The 17,448-nt window shown below is 39.3% G+C and overlaps 1 protein-coding gene across 6 annotated transcripts in view; it reads left to right on the plus strand.

Annotated features, from left to right (window-relative positions):
- The window catches only part of csmd3b (CUB and Sushi multiple domains 3b), a 636,199-nt gene that overhangs the window by 318,271 nt on the left and 300,480 nt on the right, over positions 1-17,448 (plus strand). For all 6 annotated transcript variants that reach the window (XM_089123029.1, XM_089123027.1, XM_089123028.1 and 3 more), the window contains one exon: positions 13,789-13,910. In XM_089123029.1, coding sequence (XP_088979155.1) covers positions 13,789-13,910 — 122 coding nt within the window. The remainder of the gene's footprint in view (positions 1-13,788; positions 13,911-17,448) is intronic.

The raw sequence follows: 17,448 nt of genomic DNA on the forward strand, positions 1-17,448 counted from the left end.
CATAAACTGGATAATAAGGGCGATATTAAGTTGTCAAATGGTCACTTTACCTGTCCCCCGCCTATGTATTTAATTATATTACTGTAGCTTTTTTTCCCCTGTCACAGCTGTGGATAGCCGCTAATGAAAGCCTCTGCATGTTTCTGTGGTGCCATTTTCCTTTAGTTCCAGGGCAGGCACATTAGGATTTGTGGCTCAGGCTATTGGCTCAAAAACATCTCTCTGGAACAGAGAGTACCTATGAGTAAAAAGCTCTGCCAGAAAGCTCTGCAACTGCCATTGATATGAAAGTGAATGCTAAAATACTCTGCAGGTATTCTAGACCTCCTTGAGCAGAACCTAGACAGTGCGACCTCAAGTGGTTAGCTAGCGAAATTACTCCTGATAGAGTTTGACTTAGCAGTTCATGTTTATTAGCAGATAGAAAAAGGACAGAGAATGTACAGTATGGGGCACAGGTGGCCATTGCTAAGTCAATTGCTTGCGAATGATGTTTAGCAATCCTTGACTTTTGCAATAAGAGAAGGCAATCGGCCTTGATGTAGCTTTAAAATAGGTGATGTTTCTAAGATGGACTATTAATGCGTGTTTGGATGTTTTGTGGCTAGAAAAATAAAGGAGTGGAACCGTGTTCGAGGTTTAATGATGTAATTGATCATTCTGGGTGGCAATTGTTTTTTGTTCAGCCTGTTCCAATGTCTTGGAGTGTCCTAATCTTTACGCTTGCCGCTGACTTGGCCCATTTTTCCCTGTAGAGGTCGGCTTCAGTGTCAGGAAGTGTAAAACCGCACATAGGGCTGAATATACAAGGGATGCAGAAAGGGGGATATTTTGAGTGAAACAAGCCGTTATCTTGATACTTAGAACTAAAAAGCTTATCCGAATGCCAAACCCCGGTTGGAAAGCACCGGCAATGTTCTTGATTAAATGATCCGATAATGTAAGAATCACAGCATGCAGTCAGGCTAATGCACTTTTAAACCAAAGAGGAAGCAAAAGAAGGTCAAATTAATTTTGAATAAAGTGTGTAAAACTTTATACAGCAGTTTATCCTGTCCTTGCTATTCCTGACTTTGCGGCAAAAGCGTGGTGTGGATTGTAGGGGTGCACGATTCAGAAAATGTCACGATTCGATTCGATACCGATTTTTTTGTCTCGAGATTCGATTCAAAATCGATTTTCGATTCAAAAACGATTCTCGATTCAAAAAACGATTCGCAGGTCTTCATAAATGTAGTTTACTTTTTCCTATGTGATTTATTGCAGTAGACATAATTTAAAAGAAAAGTTTGATATTACTTTATACGTCTTCATACAAAAATAAAAACTTTTGCAACTAAAAAGTGCGAAGTGCCAAGCTTTGGCCAGCTTTTAAATACATTTAATTCAAGTTTAAAATAAAACTTAAATAAAAAGCTTTTACATTTAGCTTTAAAGTGCTATAGTCAGATCAAACAAACAATTATGCTAAATGTGGTTTAAGGAGTAGGTCTACTTCAGCTACCAGGTTGACTGTTGAAATGTGAACTCGACTGGGCACATTGAACTTCCTAAAAATATATACTAATTTCATAGAACCCTTGCGAAAATATTTTAAATAGATTTAAAAAAGCCACCGCTACTGGTAACATCTATGGTTAGATTGATTTGTTTAGGTCCAGTGAAGTCGTTCATAGGCGCGTAATTTGCGGGTATCTCCAGTTAACTAGCAGAGCATTCATTTAGGTCGCATTAAATAAGACCCCATTTACACCTGGTATTAAAATGCGATCTGTATCCAGATAAGTTATCCGGATAATAAAAAACGCATGTTAATTCAAGGTGTAAATGCGTTGTGACCGGATCGCGATCGGATCTGCCTGACCACATCTGGAGGTAGTCTGGCTCGCATTGTGTCCGGATCTTTACTAGGTGTAAACGCAATCTGGTTGTTGAAACCACATATGTATATTTTACTCCTCCCAAAAAGGCAAAAAATAAACGAGTGAGCTTGTTATATAGGCTATGTCATGTTATAGTCAGATATGACGGCGCTACTGCGACACGCATCACCCATCACCGCAGATGAGCAGCTGAGCGTCTATTCATCGAGCCAACGTGCAAACATCGCAAATAAAAGTGAAAGTAAGTCACAGACGCTTAACACACAATCATCTTCAAGTAAATAAACGAAATTATCTTACCAGCGCTGTTGCCACTCTTTTTATTGATGTCTTTGATTTGGAAATTAGCTGATGATCAACGAAATGCAGCTCAAATCTGTTGCTTTTGGTGGCGTGCAATCCATTAAATCTGCATACGCGGGAGTTTAAGATCGGATTCATATCGGTTTTGCAAAAACACATTTATGTGGCCAGGTGTAAATGGAATTATTATCCGGATAACTTATCTGGATACAGATCGCATTTTAATACCAGGTGTAAATGGGGTCTAAGAGACCTGTTGTTTTGGAAATCAAGCTGAGCGCTCGTGTCCGCTGCAATCAGTGTCATGGATACAGTGTTCTCAGTCTTCTCTCGGACGCGCGCTTCAATCTATCGCCGTTGTGGAGACTCCGGTGAAATCACAAAATAAAATGCAAACAAACGTGATGAACATATTCGGTTTTGATGAGAGAGAGAAAAAACTCCGCCCCTGCACGCCATTAAAAAAATATAGCCTACACTCTAAAAAATGCTGGGTCGTTTTAACCCAATGTTGGGTCAAATATGGACAAACCCGAAATGTTGGGTTAAAAATGTAATGTAAAAATTTAACCCAACGGCTGGGTTAGTCCATATTTGACCCAAAGTTGGGTTAAAACAACCCAGCATTTTTTAGAGTGTATGAATCGATTTTTGGAATTCTATGAATCGATTCTGAATCGGTAAAGATTGAATCGCGATTCAAATGTGAATCGATTTTTTTGCACACCCCTAGTGGATTGTGACATTTTCTGCTGGTTACATAGCTATGCCAGTGCACTATAAACAACACTGGGTTGTTTTAACCGAAATTTGGGTCAAATATGGACAATTTCAAATTTTAACCCAAATTCAACTTTCACTTTCAACTGTACATTTTTTTTTTTAAATTACATTTTTAACCTAGCATTTGGGTTGTCCATATTTGACTCACATTTTGTGTCTACCCAAATTTGGGTCAAATATGGGCAAACCCAGATGTTGGGTTAAAAATGTGATTTCAAATTTTAACCCAACCTCAACTTTCACTTTCAACTGTAAATGTTTTAATTGCATTGTTAACCCAACATTTGGGTTTGTCCATATTTGACCCAAATTTGGGTTGAAACGACTGAATAAATGACAACAATAAATGAATTGCTGAGACATTCATTCAACCCATTTGTTTATTAACAGGAGCATAACTGTCTGTCTGAATAAGGTGGTTCTTTTGAATAATTAATTACTTTGCAGCTCTTGAATGCGTAGTATGAATGGATACATACTTATTATTGTAATTGTTCTGTGACCCACCAGTCTTAGTAAAGTGTCAATCTTTGTTGGCAGAACAGAAATAGACAGAGTATCTGCAATATTTAATCTAAAATTTTAGTTAGCCGATATTAACTATTGCTTATTTAAAGCTACATCTAGCGGTTAAAAGGTAAATGACCATCGAGTGAATATTAGTTTCTGTTCCTCTCAATTCCGATTCCGTTTTAACTCCTACTGTGGCCAATGTAGTACAAGATTAACATGGCTTCCAGTTCGACCTCGTCCATCAGTGTTAATGCGAAAGGCGAAGCTTGAATTAAGGGGTATGTCCCTCTTTGGCTAATGTACTTTCAAGATGGAGGGGCAACATGGCGACCGACATTAGAACCCCTTACCCGTATGTATTTTCAATGGCATATTGTACACTCACAAGAATACTTTATCACTTGAACGAAGTAAATATACATTAATGAGCATATATATTTTTGAAAGAACTAAGTGTTTTTAGCTAAGAATAAACTAAAAGAGTTACACAGTGCAGCTTTAAGAAAAAAGAATAGTACAATGGCTTGTGTGGTATTGCTTAAATTCACCTTTCTATACAACGTGTACAGTGGAAATTCCGATATGATTCTGTACCCTTTGTTTTCTTTTCTTTTTTTAACTTTGGCTTCCCTTGTAAACAAATGTCAGTCTTGCGTTCTTGTCGTTGTTTTGTGAAGGTGGGATAAAAAGTGACAGGTTATCGTTGGCCAAGTAATGAATTGTTTGCTCATCCTGCCCTTTAATTTTATAGATAATTTCTCCCTGGCTGCTTTGCTACAGGCGAGAGAAGCGAGCCAAGGCCGTTCATTTAGCAGGCCGTAATTGAGCTGTCAGGGAAGGCACAAGCATGTGCAGATGCACGTCATTGTGGGAACTGATGTAGGTTTCTGGACCGCTTCCCTGAGCCCTTAAATCGTTTGTCCATAAGTCGGTGTCGCCGGTGTGTAAGAGCAGTCCAGCAACACTGAGACGCAGGGACAGGAATAGCAGCTGCGATGGACAACAGCTGTACACACTGCATCAGTGTGGTAGCTCTCGGTATCACAGAAAAGTGGGAAGGCCTGAGAGACATTATTAGTGAGGTTGCATGATGGAGAGAGAGAGAGACACACAGAGGGTAAATAAAAAAAATAGTAGAAGTGTGTACTGCCTTTAAAAAGACTCAAACCACTCAAAATATCTGTTGATGAGATCTTTGATGCTAGAGAAGATGAGGCAAAAAGATGCATTGTGGTGCAAAGTGTTGGCTGTCTTTAAGATTTTTTTAATGGCTTTGAGGTCACCAATTTAAGGAGCATTTATTTGATTAAAAATACAGTAAACTGTTTTCTGTTCTGATGTACTTTAAAGTGATACTCCATTTTTTGGAAATAGGCTCATTTTACAACTCCCCCAGAGTTAAACAGTTGGGTTTTACCGTTTTCGAATGTATTCAGCCGATTTTCTGATATTTAGAAAAAAATCAGTAAACAGACAGTTTCTGGTCTCATTGACTTCCATAGTATATATATTTTCCCTACTGTGGAAGTCAATGAGACCAGAAACTGTCTTGTTACTGACATTCTTCTAAATATCAGAAAATCAGCTGAATGGATTCGAAAACGGTAAAAGCCAACTGTTTAACTCTGGGGGAGTTGTAAAATGAGCCTATTTCCAAAAAATGTAATTCATTCCTGTGATACCACAGCTGAATTTTTAACGTGTCGTATTATTATCAACATTGAAAACGTCTTCATACCTTGAAATAGCTTGAATGTAACTCTACACCCATTTAGTGAATGTGGTTCTATGAATATGCAAATGAGCCCCGCCTCCACTCACTCACAGTTGCTCAGAGATCCACTCATTGAAGATCACTTGTTGATCTGATCTGCTTGATCTGGTCTATAGTATCCAGCTGCAGACCCGCAGCACCACCAGTTTCAGAACCCCAGTTTCAGAACCCCAGCGCCAGAACCGGAAGTGAGGGGCGGCATTAGATTCTAACCAACACCAGCGCCTGGAACGTAATTGAGGGGCGGAGCTTAGATTTGAAACCTAATAACGCCACCTAACGTAATTTGGAGGGTATTTTACACATGAAACGAAGCTTTTATTGAACAAGAAACGTCCTACTCTCTACGTATGATGCTATACATTACTGTATATAGCATTTTAAAACATTGATTTTGTGTAAAATAATTGTATACAGTTTCAGTTATTCGTTTCATTGTATTACGAGTTACTTCCTGATCATGATGGTGAAAAAAATAATACTTGAAACTTATGGGCATTTTAATGTAGCCTGGTTCAACCAGACTCTATTTTAATGTATAACAGTTTAATAATTTTAGCTAAGCAGTTTATACATACGTGTAGATTTAGGAAGATAAGACCTTTGTTTTTTGGTTTTTATGAAGGAGTTAACTTTGTATAATAAAGCTTTGAAAGATATAAAACAAGACAATCATTGGAGGTATAATAATAATTCCGCCCCTCCCTCACTTCCGGTTCTGGCGCTGGGGTTCTGAAACTGGGGTTCTGAAACTGGTGGTGCTGCGGGTCTGCAGCTGGATATATCTCGATCTGGTTGCAAAGTAGTTTGTAGCGATTTCAAATCGTGTGTTTGAGACTGTCTTTTGGTTCACTGGAGATTTAAGAAGAAAATACTCAGCAATGCTGTTGACCCGCCAACAACATTTTTTGTTCAGGAAGTTCGGTCTGGACTTGATCCATTGAGAAATAATTATGATGTAGAGATGTATAGATCCCTCTATCGCTTCTTTTGTAAAAGAAATCGACACCGCAATCATTTTAAAAGATGAACAGAGAACTGCATTCAAGGCATTTGTCGATCGGAAAGATGTGTTTGTCGTCCTTCTTACGGGATTTCTTTAATTTATCAGCTGGCTCCGATGGTCACTAAGAAGATGGGACACAATGAAAACCCTGTGGTCGTTGTGGTTTTTCATTTGGTTGCATTTATGGAAGACCAAGTGAAAGAAGCAACACTCATTATTTTACCACTTCTTCCAGCGTGCGTGCCATTCAGTTTTGTTGACAACTATGCATAGCTCAACGTACATCACTTACTGCATTGCTCTGATTGGTTGTAGGCCTATCCAATTGAGTTTTTGGGGTTTTTTTTCCTGATTTGGTTAAGACACGCGTCATAATCAAAGCCCTATGGAGCATCAGACTCACATTCTGACAGTCAGGCTAGTTGACTTATTAATTTAGACAGTTTTGTCTTAAAGCATATTAAAAAAAGCCACACAGACATATAAACAACATTATAAGCTTGAGTTTCACCACAGGGGGACTTTAAATCTTGTACATGTTCAGTTAAAAATTAAAATCTCACAAGATGGTCAAAATCGCTTAAACGTTTGGTACATTTTGCACATTATCGTTAAACAACCAGAGCCGGACAGTATCAGAATACATTTACTTGAGTACAGTACTTAAGTTTTAAACTTTGAGGGGTCTGAACTTTACTCTAGTACCATTTTTGGGGAGTACTCATGACTTTACTCAAGTACATTTGAGAGGGAAATATTGTACTCTTTACTCCACTAAATTTCTATCCTTAACTGTGAGTACCCGTTACTACTTCAAAAAATTAAAAAAAAAATAAAAAAAAGGAAAAAAAGAAATATCTCGGAAACCCTCAATTTGTTGTTTCCCTCTCAAAATTGATTGGATTGTGTAGGCGCCACTGATTGGGACAGCCTATCAGCAATCACCTTCAGCTTTACACCAAAGTCAAATCCATGGTCAGATTTAGATAAGAGACGAAAACCATGGACCTCGCCAGACTATTTCAATTATCTGAAATTTTCTTAAATGTTAAATATAGAAACATGGTAAAAGGATGCAAATGACTTGATTTTACTTAGAATTCCTTTTACATTCTCCAAGGTATTAACATTCATGTTTTTCATAACTCCATGTAGGACGTTTCTGTCCATAAATGTAAGCATTAATGCAATATTTAGAAAATGTACTCTTATACTCTTGATACTCAAGTACTTTAAAAACTTCTGTACTTTTGCTTAAAGGGATAGTTCACTTTGAAATTAATTTTTGATATGTTTTAACTTACCTCAAGAGGATCCAAGATGTAGGTTTCCACAGTAGTTTCAATTTTGAAATTTTTCAGTCAAACCGTTGTTGTCTATCAGTCATACACTGGAAGCAAAGGGGGTCCACCAAAAAGCATCCACAGAGAAGTCAAAATTAAACATGATTTAATGACTCGTAAATGTAAGTACATATTGATGGCCTAAGACACGAAACGAGCGGTTTGTGTGAGAAAACGAACAGTATTTATAACGTTTTACCTCTTGTAATCATAGCCATGACAAAATGATCTGACGACACGGGCGCTTCGATCTGCGTATGCGCTGGAAGTGATCGGACATTCGGGTCGGACTTAGGTGTATTTTTGTGTCAGTGTCGCTTGAGGTACTACTAATGTGCGCCCTCTCAGCCACTCTTGAAGGCAAACAAACATACTGTTGTGCGGTCCTTTCTCTACTAATGCAGCATTTAGTCAACAAATTCATCCGTTTATAATGATATGACAAAATTCCCTGTACCTTTTCGCTGTCCGTGCTTTAGCACGCGCATCAGATGTCAGCGATCTCCGCTCTCCACACAGCGCGCGATCTCAGTGCAGCGCGCAGTGTCACGTGTCGAAATAAACAACACGAGGCATCAGTTGATAGTTTTTATGACACCTCTAGAGGCCGCTCTTGTACTGCATGATGCCAGCAGACCCTTCTCAGCTCTCTCGTACTGTGTAATGAATGACAGCGCGCACTTCTCAGCCGCCCCAGCAACGGATGAAACCAGGAAATAACTATCGGTGCGGATTTTTGCCGATAACGATAGTTCCACCAATCAACTATCGGTGCCGATTAATCGGCAAATCCGATGAATCGGTCGACCTCTAATATATATATATATATATATATATATTAAAGTAGATGCAATTTATATCATAGTAAAATAGACTAAAATTAACGCTAAATTAAATATTAAACAAAAACTGTGCTCTCTTCTGTAAGAGAGAAAGATTAAATGTAGCCAGTGACAGGAATCATCATGTGATGCTCAAGTAAATTGCTAGCAGTGTCAGATTTGTGTTAAGGAGTGCCTGCAGTTTTCTGGACAGCTGCCGTCGTCATCGGGGGTCCGTGTGTTCAGAGAACATGACCACCAACTGTGCAGACTTACCAAAACCACCATCCCCCTCAATCTTATCCACTCCAGAACACACTCAGTGTGAGAAGTGCGTTCATGCAGGTTTCCACTCCTCCATATTTATCTCTCACATACACACACACACACACACACACACATGTGACGCTTGACTCTCAGCAGATCTCTAACACATATATCTCTTGACTTAATCACTTCATTCATGTCACTTGGGTGCCTGTTTGTTCCTGCAGCTACAGGCTGCACAGACTAATTGAGAAGATGCGAAATGAATCATGCAGAAAATTGCCTAGATCCATATATATATATATATATATATACAGTATATTGTTTTTGACACCCCAGGGGTATGTTGAGTTAATCATAAATTTCCATTTATCTATTTATTGGACCCGACACCTGACAATCCTCCCACTCCTTTTCATTTTGGGGATTTTAAAAATTAGTGATTAAACAGGTGAATTTTTTATTAAGTGAAATTAGAGGTAATTGTAAACCCTTGCTAGAACAAACCTCTTAACATCATTACAGTACTTCACAGTGTTTTCTGAGAGGGATCATTGACTAGCCTGGCATGCCAGACCTACATCAATATAGCCCCTTTCACACAGCGAGTTGATCCCAGGAAATTGCCGGGAAATTGCCAGAACGCCTTCTGTGTGAACGCAAACACGACCTGGGATTGATTCTGGGATTGATCCCGGATTGGGGACCTAGTAACATTGCCAGAATCAGTCCCGGAACGCGCGCTGTGTGAACAAAAGCCAGGACCAATACCGTAAGGGGTGTGTCATAGTGATGATGCTCGTGCCATCGCGCAACTCTGTTGCTCTAGAAGAAAGTTTGTGTTCGTCATCAACAAAGAAAGGACGAACAAATACCTGCAAACTGGAGCGAAGCAAGCAGAGACCAGGAGCTCCTCACTATCCGCACTGAAGCTGAGATCGTTCACCTGCGCGTGTACATGTTTTCGACGCGTCCGTTATACGTCTCATCCTGACGTCATGTGTCTTCCCGGGATTTTTACGGATTGTGTGTGAACGCACTCACAGATCCCGGCAAATCACTTGCAGTGTGAATGAACCGAAATCAAACAATCCCGGGACAAATGCTGGGTCACATTATGTGTGAATTTTCTGGAATCTCTGTGTGAAAGGGGCTTATGTTAGGTCTGGAAACTCTTCATTGACTGGGCTCAATCCGAGGGGCGGGATAAACGGTTGTCTTTCAAATTCTCTCTGCACGCAATTGGATAGTGCTAAAGCCAATCAGAGCAACAAAGACAGTGACGTACTCAGCGGAGCAAGTTGATATATTAAACTTTTACCGTATCCAGTCCAGCTGTCAACATTGAACATTGAAAATAAGGGAGATTTCCCGAAATCAATCCCCAAAATAAAGGATTTTGTTTTTTTGTTTTTTTACACCACCCACAAACTTTAAAAATAAAACACTAATCATTAAAAGTCTAAGAGTTTATAACTAGCCAATATATGTATGAGAGAGAAAGAGGCAGTGTGTCATTAAAAAAATTATATCATAGAGAATGTTTGAATACTAATATCAGCTTACGAGGGAAACGGAGCCGGAGTAGTGGTGCTTCGGGGTGGTGGAGATGATTCGGGAGAGGTCCGTGCACCTATACCGATCAGAGCGCGCTCTGACATGGAGTAAAGCCTTTATACTCGACTTGACAGCACGAGCGCGGCAAATATGACAAGTTGATCATTTCGCCAAAGCATTTTTGTAACAGCGCGCGCGGCGCCGGCCGCATCCGAGGATGAACGACTTCAAACCAAATTTGTCCGAGCTTGCTCTGACCTTCGCAACTCTGTCATCATTATGTTAAGCCCGCCCTCCGACTCTATACACGATGTGATTGGCCCTACCAGAGTTGGGGTTTTCTAGCTCAAACGTCTATGGAGAGTTGCTAGACCACACTTTGCTGCAAAATAATTTTTGCTGCCGCTAGGGTGCGTCTAGATTTCTAGGCTAATCATTGACAGCAGGGAAAAACAATGTTAATTCAATTAATACTGTGAACCAAATTTAATTATTGCATGCCATAGTTTTTAACAGCAAAATAAAATATAACAAGTCCTTTTTAAAAAAAATGTATTTAGTAGACAATTGTTTGGTCTAGGAAAAAGATCTAGAAAAATCTAGGGGGGGAAAGGGTGGTGAGAAAAACGATATTATAATGTTATGCATTATTCTGTTCAGTTTTTTTAACCACATCTTCTTTTTTAGTTGGGCAGAGAAAATATTTGAGAGAATGTGAGTCAGACTACATTAAATAAGAGATCACTTTCAACAGGGATAGATATGATTTGTGCCAACCACAATGTTTTTAGTGCCGTGAATTATTGGCTGTCGAGAGCATGAAGCCATTGAGATTCAATTTTGTATGATGAACACTTTCGGTACTTGATGGACCACTCGTTGTCCAAAGTGAAATCTGGGTTTTCATGATTGAATTTCTAAAAACACAGGATTTTTCCTGCAGCTCCTCTCTATGAAGCCCCTCCTTCTGAAAAGCACACTGTGCTTTGATTGGTCAGCTGTGTTGTGATTGGTCAAGTGTGTTTGGGAAATGTCCCACCCCTTACCATAACCCCCAGTTTAACACACTACTAACTAACTCAACCAGGCCCCGCCCCTTTTATTTTGCGTATGAATTATTTAAATGAGGAATATTGTGACATGTTCGAAACTCGAGACTACAATGGAGGCGTTTAAGGGAGTTCAGAAACACTGACACTGATATAGAGAATAACTCCCGCTCAGTGGCGCAAAAAGTGGGTATGCGCTATATGCGGCGCATAGGGGCGCAGCACAATGGGGGGCGCCAAAGCGATGGTAAAAAAAAAAAAAATTATATATATGCTATATTGTATTTCTATATGTAGCTGCCGTTGTCCGTTTCTAAATAATTTCTGCATTCCTTCAATGTTATATAAAATTTTAGAGGACTAACAGCCAGGCTAGAGTAGGCGCCCTCATGGAGAAGGGGGGCGGGTAATATCGCGAGCGGGCGGGGGCGCCGTGAGCGCTGAGCGAGCAGGTACAAGTAGTGAGTTGTCGTCGAAAAAGATGGATAAAACAAAATGCTGTGGGGCTAAAAATAGAAAAAGAAAGAGAGAAAAGGAGATGGCATGTCAATTGATGCGACAGCAGCTAAATAACTGCATGCATTGCTGAAAGCCAACAGGTAGGATTTAAAATGTGACATCCAGGCATGTAGGCTATCTATATCTCGGTGGCCATCGGGACTGCCGGGAGATTCCCGCTGGGCCGACGTGCTTTTCAGCCAATACATTTCATCCTTTTTTTAATTTATTTGTCTTAACGGCCCACAAAACTCATAGGCTACATTTGTTTGTTGTTTGTTTTTGTTTTGTTTTTTGCTTAATTGGCGGCGCTGTGCTGGTGTAATGCATTGGTCAAAAAAAGTCAGCTTTAGTTTTTTTTTTCTGACACACTGGCCCATGAAACATGTCATTATGCGCTTATATCTTTCAAGTATAGAAATTAGTGCAAAACTAATTATGAAAGTTTCCTTTATTTTTCTGTGCATTTGTTTTACAATAGCCTTTATGGCTATTACTATCATGGAATTAATATTATAACTATTATTATGTAGTAGTGTAATGTAGACAGACACTTACTAAAAGAGGTTCAAATTTTTCTTTGTTTAATTTGCACCCTGAATATGGGTTGGAGCTTTTAATTTTGGGGGGTGCAAAATTCAAAAGTGCAATCTCAAAGTGCACCAGACTGCTGAATTTAACATTACAGAACACAAAATTTTCTTACGGGGGAGCATGCCCCCGAACCCCCCTAGAGAAACAGAGGTCCACCTACCACAGTTTTACCTAAAATCCTGTGAGAAACACTGGTATTGCTGTTCCAATGGAGCTTATAGTTTTGTTAGGGGGGTTCATCAAGGTGGAGTAGCTATAGTTTAATTGTGTTAATAAACGACAATTTTGCACTTATTTTTTTCTGTTAGCTCTCATTTCTTCCTACTCACTTATTACACAGCACACTGGGGGTGGGGGCGCTAAAATTGTTGCTGCATACCCCTCTGAAACTGGGTAGTTGCGCCCCTGCTCCCGCTGGAGGGACTTTGTGTTTTGCAACTTTGCAGAGCTTTTTCATGCTCAAACAAAAACATTACAAACTAAAGAAAGATGAACATGTGAAAAAGCACAATAGGACCGCTTTAATAAACAATGGCACAAACACACTGCACAGTAGGCTATTCCTCCCTTCACGCAAACACCTCATCACGTTACGTTAAAGTTTATCCCGGATGCCAGACTGGAGAGGGCTTGTCACAGGATACTTCTCTAATTAGGAGCCCCTTGACGAGAGCATGACTTTCAGAGGGAAAAGTGCGCTTTTGGGCCTGAAGGAGCCTCATGGTTCCCAGTGCTTGCCTGAGATAATGAGTTATTCATTTTCAAAAGCAATCAAGATGTCAGGAGCTGATAGTGAAACCTGCTGCCGTTGGAGATAATGCCTCCTTGTCTTTTCATCAAAGCCCTGTCACTTTGACACCAACCATGATAAATGCGTCAAAAATACAAGAGGCTGGATTTGAGAAGGCGTAAACCCGTAGTTGTCAATTTTTAAGATATGACTGTCACTGGCTTTGGGAGAGAAACACCAGAGCGTGTCTACTTAGCAAATTATAACTGACATTTCTATATTAAGATGACGAATCAGACCCAAGTGTGTTTGGCTAAGCCTGCTTCGAATTAACTCGTTTAGCCGGCATGAAGTTAGTCATCTGAGGATTTGATTGGATTGCTAATCGTTGACAAATTAAGACGGTCATGGATGACTGGTGGAGGCTTGTGGCTTATATTCCAATATGAGCCATGCAAATCCAGCAAAAAAACATTTCGAGCGCTAAGTGAAACTCAATCCCTTGAGATGGTGGGGTCACTTCATTTTTATTTTTTCTCTAATTATCAAATCAATAGTAGAAAACATTAAATGGCAGCTGACCACGGCTCAAACCAATTAGCTGAGACTTTCACATGCTTATTCCTGATTGTTTTTCTCAGTGTTTTCTGTCTTTTCCTTTAAACAGTGAAAACTTGTGGATCAAATCTTCAAGGTCCGTCAGGGACTTTCACCTCACCGAACTTCCCCATTCAGTACGAGAGCAACTCCCAGTGTGTGTGGATCATCACAGCCAGCAATCTAAACAAGGTAAGAGCACAAATGTATGTTTGATAATGTCATAATTTATATTCTATAACATTTAGATGTTACAAGATCAGGAGATTCAAGATTCTGGAAAAATAACTGTTGTTATTTATGTTGGCTATGTCCTCGGATTTGTGTTGCGAATTGAGTTCTCTTTCACATCTTTTTGTGCTTGAATATTTAAAGTAAGAAAAAAATAGCAGAGGCTATTTATATTAACTCCACCCATTGATAAATTACAGAAGTCGCTGACACATCAGCAGGAGCAATAGTGTCAGGCTAAGGTGCGTGGCGGAAGGTTTTGAGTCCAAATCTGCCTTTTGCCGGACTCGCTCCTCGCTCTACTCCCTTTCCCCATCACATATCTGGCACTTTTCCACTGCTGGTACGGCTCAGTACGGTTCGGCTCGGCGCGGCACAGTTTGGCTGGCTTCGCTTTTCCACTGCGTGATACGACTCGGATCGGTATAGCACGGCTCGGTTCGCTTTAGCTCGATTGCTTTTCCACTGCAGGGTGGGATTATAGACTGATCGATAACAGCGGTTACTGGCTATTTAAATCTAGCGGGTTTGGTTTTTGTGTGTCGATGTCTATTGGTCGCAAACACAATGACGCTGGTAGTGATAATTCTGTCTGACCAATCAGTGATCTGCAGTGTTTCTCATCACATTTTAGTACCGGTACCGTACGCTTGGTACCTCAACAGACCAAGTACCATTTAAAGCGAGCCGTACTGTACCATGCAGTGGAAAAGCGCCATATGGAAGCTTGTTTCTACCACAGAATGAAAAATAGAAAAGGTAATTCTGACTTTTTATCTCACAATTCTGACTTTATTTCTCACAATTGCGAGATGTAAATTCAGAATTGATTGATATAAAGTCGCAATTGCTATAACTATTCTGAGGAGAAAAAAGTTCCTTAAAATTGGCCTGATAAATATTTCTCAGAATTATGACTTTATATATCCGAATTGCGACTTTATTTGTCATAACTGCAAATTTATATCTCGCAATTGCGATTTTATTTCTTAGTATTGTGACTTCATATCTCGCAATTGCGACTAGTGTATTTCTCAGAATTGCAACTTTTTTATCTCGCAATTACGACTTTATTTGTCATAATTGCAACATTATATCTCGCAATTGCGACTTTATTTCTCAGAATTGTGACTTTATATATCGCAATTGCGACTTTATTTGTCATAACTGCAAATTTATATCTCACAATTGCAATTTTATTTCTCAGTATTGTGACTTTATATATCACAATTGTAACTTTATTTGTCATAATTGCAACTTTATATCTCGCAATTGCGACTTTATTTCTCAGAATTGTGACTTGTCTTTATATCTCGCAATTGCGACTACTGTATTTCTCAGAATTGCAACTTTATATCTCGCAATTACGACTTTATTTGTCATAATTGCTACATTATATGTCGCAATTGCGACTTTATTTCTTAGAATTGTGACTTTATATCTTGCAATTACGACTTTATTTTTAGAATTCTGACTTCATATCTCGCTATTGTGAGATAAAAAGTCGCAATTATATACATATATATATATATATATATATATATATATATATATATATATACACACTTTTTTTTCCGGTGGCGGAAACAAGCTTCCATACATATCAGATCAGAAAGGCTTTTAGTTTAAAGGCGTTTAGTTTAGGGCTTTATCGATAATAAGACACCATCCATTTAATTATTTTAATAAATATAGTAATTTACACTCTGTGTTATTATTGCATAACATTTAATGTACGACAAATAGTATCTGCCACTATTTATAAGTATAGATAGCATATATATTTACATTTATTGCAAAGAAAATACTGCTATTTTTACAGAGTGTAAATAGAATCTAGGTCCTTCGTATTCGTATGCGTTTTGTCGTATGTCCCAAGCGCCGCTCACGCTGTCCTCCTGGTCGAGCCCTGACTGCGGTCCACAAGTTGGCATTAGTATTCTGCCGTGACTCTTCTCAGCGTCTTGTACAGGGCCTGTGGTGATGCTGTCGCTGTATCAGAGAGAGAGAGATAGAGAGAGAGAGAGTGCATGGGCGTCTCATTTGACTGCCCTGTCTTTCCTGGCCTTCTGTGAGATTACTCCTGACCTCCTCCCTTGTCCTTTTTTTGCAGGTTATTGTGGCCTTGCCCCCACAAACACCTCCCTATCCATCCCTTCTTCCCCATAAAGCCCTTGCGCGTTTATAGGGAACTGCATGATGGGCTTTGTTGGTTATTGTGTGTATAAAGGTGACGAGTGTCGGTTTGATTGCTCTTGTGGGTTTTATAGCCACACTTCAGTTTAATTCCAACATTTTGAGATGCACCCCCACAAGAGCTACAATGTGTGAATGTGTATAGGGAAATAATCAGTGTATAAATATGTGAATGTGTATGAGAGAAAGGGAGAGTATGATGGAGTGATCATAAGGAATCATGAGGAAATACGTTGAAGAATTGCATATTATTGCAAAAGGTTCACATTCACTAAAAGTTTAACTTTCACTAAAAGGAACCAGCTCTGATGATCTCTTAGTATATTGTGTACTCAAAAGAACTTGTAGAGTCATTCCCTTGAGAATCGGACTTCACTGGTTGAGCTTTATGTTTTTAATTCTCTAAAACGGACTGTTTCGTAAGAGCTTCACTAGTTACACAGTATTTATTTGATTCACTTAAAAGAACCAGATCATAAGAGTCATCCGCTCAAGAATCAGAATTCACTGGCTCCACTGTAAGTGTTTTCAAAGGAATCAAAGTTCATTGGTCTCACTTTTTTCTAAATGGTTCTCAATGGTTCTCTCGCTTCAGCCATGTCTGTATTGTCATTGCGGGACCTTGCAATTGATTTCAGGTGATGTGACTCACTAACATTGCAATTCATCTTGAAATAGCAGTGCAACAAACAAAAACCCTGAATTTTTTTCCATAACCTCAAGTCAAGGTCTCTGAGATTGACTCTTTCTATGGCGGAATGATACACACAGGCAATAAATTAAAACGAACAAACCGTTTTCTCAGTTCAGAATGTTTGGCCTTCTCCTCATCTGCCTACTCGTAGGTTTATAAAGAAGTTGTGTGCTTATCTAAGTACTTTTTAAAAGTAGAGGGTCCTGATCATCCCCAAACTTCTGCAAGCAAATCACCCGAGGTTTGAGTTGGAAAGCTGCGTTACAATCCAACTTTCTCAGGAACATTTAAATGTTCATAAGGCCGTGATGAAATCGGCTGGACGTTTTCCCATCATTTGATGGATGGAGGGTAGCATGAAAGCCTTGTGGGCCAAAACGAGGCTTTTTATTTTTTTCTTTTCCTACTTTTTTCAGTTCGCATTGGACCACTTTAAAAGGTCTGGAACTCTGCCAGCTTGAATAGAGACGTTTGTGTTGTTGTTTCCCCGCAGCCTTGGCTTTGGCGTGTTGTTTTCAATAAATCAAAGAGTTTGTAGAATCTTCTCTAAGAAAGAAAAAAAAAATTTGTCCTCACCCGCTTTTTATTTTTTATTTTTTTATGGCCAAA

This window comes from Pimephales promelas, chromosome 18, assembly GCF_988280905.1.
Source record: "Pimephales promelas chromosome 18, fPimPro1.hap1.1, whole genome shotgun sequence".
Taxonomy (NCBI): Eukaryota; Metazoa; Chordata; class Actinopteri; order Cypriniformes; family Leuciscidae; genus Pimephales; species Pimephales promelas.